This window comes from Olea europaea, chromosome 11, assembly GCF_002742605.1.
Source record: "Olea europaea var. sylvestris chromosome 11, O_europaea_v1, whole genome shotgun sequence".
Lineage (NCBI taxonomy): Eukaryota > Viridiplantae > Streptophyta > Magnoliopsida > Lamiales > Oleaceae > Olea > Olea europaea.
Window position 1 is genome coordinate 5,260,098 of NC_036247.1, and position 5,375 is coordinate 5,265,472.

Below are 5,375 nucleotides of genomic sequence, written 5' to 3' on the forward strand. Positions count from 1 at the left end.
AAGTGATTAGGTTTATATTGAAATTGAGTTAGGGTTTGGAATGAAATAATTTATATTAATTAATTACTAAAATATCTGATTTTTAAACAATGAAATATTCAATCTGATTTTAGAATTATGAGTTTTTAAACTAGGCTTTGGTGTAATTTCCACTCTTCGAATTATCTCGTCCATTAATTATACTAAAGCTAAGGAATTTATTTTTTCGGCAATTCAGCTCGTATATTATTACAAAGTCATCAAGAATAATTTTTTTTTCTACTTGTATATTTTGCTTTTTTGTCCATGAAAATTTTTTCAATATATTTTCTAAATAATAATAATTTCTAAGATAAAATGCCGAAAAAGGAGGTTCGTTGAAAAATAAAATTAATTACTGATCATTCACATTGTGAAAAGGTTGGCGCAACCAGAGTAAGAAAAATACGTCGAGGACGTAAAAGGCGTAAAGGTTAGGGACCCAACAGGTAAATTTCTGTTTTTATTTACGTTAAGGTAGGTCAATTTTTTTACACATTCCCAACGGTAAATTTCTGATTTTATTTACCCTAAGGTAGGTCGATTTTATTAGACATTCCTCCGAGGCACACTCAATTCTCAAGCAATGGCACTGAGAGAGAGACGAGATGCGTTGGCGAGTGAAGACGGCGGCCCACCGGAGGTCACTCTCCAGACCTCCATGGGCTCCTTTACAGTTGAGGTGACTACTCTCTTCACACAAATCCATCCGTATTAGTACATTTTTCGTGCTCTACTGTTAGATTTTTTTCCCTAATTAACGATACAAAAATTGATGAAAATATGGCAGATGTACTACGACCATGCACCCAAGACTTGCAGGAACTTCATAGAGTTGGCTCGCAGAGGCTATTACGATAACGTCAAATTCCACAGAATCATTAAGGTCTCTTTGTTTGTTTAGCTAATCGCTATTCATATGTGTATATGTAAACATTTCTAACATTGAACTGATAATTTTTATGTGATATTGGAGTTCAGGATTTTATGGTGCAAGGTGGGGATCCAACAGGGACTGGCAGGGGCGGCGAATCAATTTATGGGTATTTTTTTTTTTAATAAAATGTATTTTCTAATTTTAGAGTGTGCCTTGCCCTTGGTTATTTTCCAATTAATGTTTTCTTTTGGTTCCAAATACTTCTCAATTTCGTAGGATTTTTATAGATCACCCTTTTATGGTTTTTAAGGCTTCCCCCTCCTCACCCCCCTCCTTTCTCAAAGGAATTTGGGTTAATGCTTAAATTACTCTTATAGATAAAAATAGATGGTAAAATGTCATATTTCCGAATAGCTTGGGGCGGCGAATGCTTTAAGGTTTTTGTTTATAATGTCAATAAGCATCAAACATATTTTTTTAGGAAACTTTAAAATTGTAAAAGGGAGAATATTTGGTGCAAAACAAACCTGGAATTTCGCCCTAATTTTTAATAAAAGAGTTGTGTCTGTAATAGTTTCTATTTGAGTGTCTCTTCAAATATCTCTCTTAATATGTTTATAAACTGAGACAGTATGTTCTTCCTACCAAATGTATTAGGGATCGATTTTTTTGGCTTTTCTTATGTTTAATTCTTTACTAAGATACATACTCATCTTACTATGTTAGTTTGTGCATAATGTTATTGTTTAGCATTTTTAATGATAATGATGATTTTTCTTGTGATTATAAATTGAAGAATTTTAGTTCAATTTTCAACATTCAGTTGTTTTTTCCTTCTATATTTGTTTAATTTCATTGTTGCAGGAAACACTTTGAGGATGAGCTAACCCCAAAGTTAAAGCATACTGGAGCTGGAATTATATCCATGGCAAATGCTGGTCCGAATACAAATGGAAGTCAATTCTTTATTACATTGGCACCAGCACAGTCACTCGATGGTAATTATATTGTTGCATTAGAACTTGCTTGTAGTGTGTCAAACAGGTTACTCTCAGTAGCAAGGCTGAGGAGAATACATTGTATGATATTTAGCCCCAATTTGAGCTTCATTCTTTTACATTATTTTCCATTATCTTTTCTACAGTACTCATTATCAACCACACATTCTTCATTAAAATAATATTACGCGCAAATAAAAAACTTTTCATTCTTTTTTAACCACACATTCTCCACGATCACTATTCCATAATATATTTCTTCAAATTAATGGGGCTCAAATGGGCCCTACTGTCAATGGCTCCAGTTTATGTTTTTAATGAATTATTTTCATAACTGTTGGAGATGGTTATCATGATCCTGGGAAATGGGATTGCAATCGAACTTGATCGTCGAATAGAATGCTATTAGAGAGTTCCTACTTCCTAGTCTCTGGATTAGTATGGAGCTTTTATTGGATAATGTTTTGCTGTTTGGACTTGACCGGTGACATTCAGTCACTTGATTATTTTCTGTGTTGTTCACAAAGTTCTTGAAACCTTCTTGTTCATCCAGTCTGCTAAATACATTGTCATCACCATACATTTTCAGACGTTAGTATTTACAAATAAGTTTCAATTTCCTCTCTCTTTGTATGAGTAGAATTTTTCTTGGTATATATTATCAATGATTCATTAACAAAATTATAGTAGGCATCTTGAAACATATATATATTTTTTGATGATCGTGGTTGTCCGGGCCATCTTTCGTGCATCTCGACTAATCTCATGGGGTCCTGAAGTTTATAGTCGGATACTCACCTTAGTGGCTCTGAGGGGACTCGAACTGGTGATCATTGGAGAGCAAACTCAAGGCCTAATCACTGAGTTATCCCGTATGGTTAGGCATCTTGACATATTGACAGTGTTTCTTTGTTCATTTCTTGGATCAAAAGGTAGAAGTGGAAGTTTTAGTGTATCTCTTGCTCCACTTTCTCTTTAGGTTTTAGAAGGAAAAAAATCCAGTGGCACTTCTAGCAATTATATAGATATGTTGCTTTGGTTCCTAATAATCTAAATATCATGTCATGTACCTTTTCTATAACATGCTTTTATTCTTCTTGTATGCTCTATCTTGATTTGCTAATTTTCATGATATTGGAATATGGGTTATAGCACGATAATTGTTTATATGGTCTGTGGTTAGAATACGTGTGCTGAAAGTCTAAATAAGTAGGAAAAAAGTAATTAAAATTAAATAAAATAAATTAGACTTTCAAGATTTGCATGGTTACACCCTGTTCCTGAATAATTCTAAATGACCCCATTCAATCTCTTCATAGTAGCGACCTGGACTTATCCCGTGAATTTGACTGCTGGATCTTAGTGGACCTATATCTGCCTTACTATTTTAATACACGTGTTGGAAATGTTTTCTACATTTGGACTACAACTTAAAGTGGCTAATGGCATTTGATAGAACCATATTCTATACAACCTCCCAGCAACATGGATCAAAAAGGTGTCATCTGGCTGAAATAGCATTCATGTGCAGACCTATATGATGCAACTCATGAATGAACTGCCGAAAATTTTTTTCTGCAGGCAAGCATACAATATTTGGGAGAGTATGTAGAGGAATGGAAATTATCAAGAGACTTGGCAGTGTTCAAACTGACAACACCGATAGGTATGCCTCTTTCCTGAATATTTTCTTGATCAGTTTTTTAAACAAACTATTAAATGAAATAGTAACCAAATTTGGAAAATAATTTCAAGTCGCACTCTTAATCCTCGGAAAATTTAGAAAGTAAGTTCCACTTGCATCTTTTATTTAAAAGAACCGTCAATAAAAATAGTTGTGGATCTGCTTTGACTGCACCAGTGGAGTTGGCTTTTTGCTCATACAATTTAACCATTAACAATAACCAGGGATCAGATTTATGAACCCATTTTTTCACTCTCTTCCCATTTAAACATGTTTCTTCGTGTTCTTAGACTCGGCCTTTACAATTCTACCTCGTAAAGATGTTAGTACATCAGCTATATGGTATTTTATTATTTGTGTTCAGTAGCAAGGTTAATTCCTTGATGTTTTGCAAAGATTCAATTTTCTACACCTTTTGTCGCAACATCCCGAAGCTCATAGATTACTGTTAACCTTTGCTCTGTCTAATTCAGGCCCATACATGATGTGAAGATTCTAAGGGCAACAGTCAAAGACTAAATTGTTATCCTATCGACTTGTAAGTGCTGAAGTTCACATGATCTATGTAGTGGTTGGCCTGTTGTTTGATAATGAATCAAGCTACAATTTTTGTTAGCTTGTACGTATTGGAAACGAGATTCTAAGTCATGTAGTAAAACATGCCATGAATGTTGGGAGAACGTTCTTGTGAAAACCGTGAGGTGTTATTATTTAAGCTTTATTTTCCTGATTTTCCTTCTCTATTCCAGTTCTTGTTTCTTTTAGCTTTAATTCATAATTAATTGTGCATGGTAGGATCTAAAACTGATGTGTAGCCCCATTCTACTGCCACAGAAAGCTTTGATATTGAACAGAACAACTCGTCTACATAATCTAATCATGATTTTTTTGGTCTGCTGGAAACTGAAATCATTCCATTGTGGCCTGGGGCTCATTTTTTAAGCTAATTTGCAAGCAGGAGGATATGAGTTCAAGCTTACTAGGGTCAACTGCAAAACTGGATATTTCAAAACTGTGTTGTTCCTTCCATGCGTTTCCCGCCTATTCAGATTGTGACTTCTTGATTTCAATGAATCATGCAATCCCTGCTGAGAACTCCAAAAGCATTTTTTCCCAAATTTTGAGCTCCAGACTGCGGGTACATCGTGATTAAGTGTATAAATCTTATTGTTAACATTCGTTGGCAATTGTTATAAAAAAGAACGATGCTGGTGGCATCAGTGCCCATTGCAATCATCTCTATTTTTCTTAACTAGCTCCGATAGAACTATTGATTGTGAAAGAAATATTTGGTCTTTTATCTGGGAAATGAAAATAGGCAAACAAGCATACAGAGGTTCTCTCTAGACGATCCCACAAGGGGTAGAATGCTAAGACTTCCTATTGAAAGCCCATCACTTTGTAATAGCTACATTTCTGTATTTTGGGCAAATGAATTTAGCTTTTACTACACTATAGAATCTTCCAAAATGATTACAGCCCTGCTATATGCATTGCTGCCAAAGCAAACTCCACCTTCCAATATCCATGGATGTTATAGAACCTCATCAATTATATGATACAAGCTGCTTCAGACATCTAATCGACAGATGTAAGCTCACAAATGAATCACAGAATCAATCCATATATTATTTAACAAGAATAAAAGCCAAGATAATAAGATGAACCAAAAGAATAATATTAGCAAAAATCAGCGTCTGTTATAAATGATTTCAGATTAGAAAAATATCATAATTACATTATAGCAGCAATTGTACTGCTGCAAGCATACCTCAGCCGCCTCCACCAAGCAGCCCTC

General features: G+C 34.5%; 1 protein-coding gene across 3 annotated transcripts; it reads left to right on the plus strand.

The window, feature by feature from the left end:
• Positions 1–554: 554 nt before the first annotated feature.
• LOC111403099 (peptidyl-prolyl cis-trans isomerase CYP18-2-like) lies at positions 555–4,813 on the plus strand. Of its 3 annotated transcripts, none has more exons than XM_023031477.1 (7): positions 558–700; positions 809–904; positions 1,000–1,061; positions 1,760–1,893; positions 3,475–3,559; positions 4,051–4,115; positions 4,536–4,813. In XM_023031477.1, exons 1-6 carry the CDS (start codon positions 605–607, stop codon positions 4,094–4,096), a joined length of 519 nt encoding a protein of 172 aa, XP_022887245.1. In that variant the 5' UTR covers positions 558–604; the 3' UTR covers positions 4,097–4,115; positions 4,536–4,813. The 3 variants fall into 3 exon arrangements, with proteins under 3 accessions (XP_022887244.1, XP_022887245.1, XP_022887246.1); XM_023031478.1 differs by lacking the exon at positions 4,536–4,813 and adding an exon at positions 4,373–4,391; XM_023031476.1 differs by lacking the exon at positions 4,536–4,813 and having other exon boundaries at positions 555–700; positions 4,051–4,320.
• The last annotated feature ends 562 nt before the right edge of the window (positions 4,814–5,375 follow it).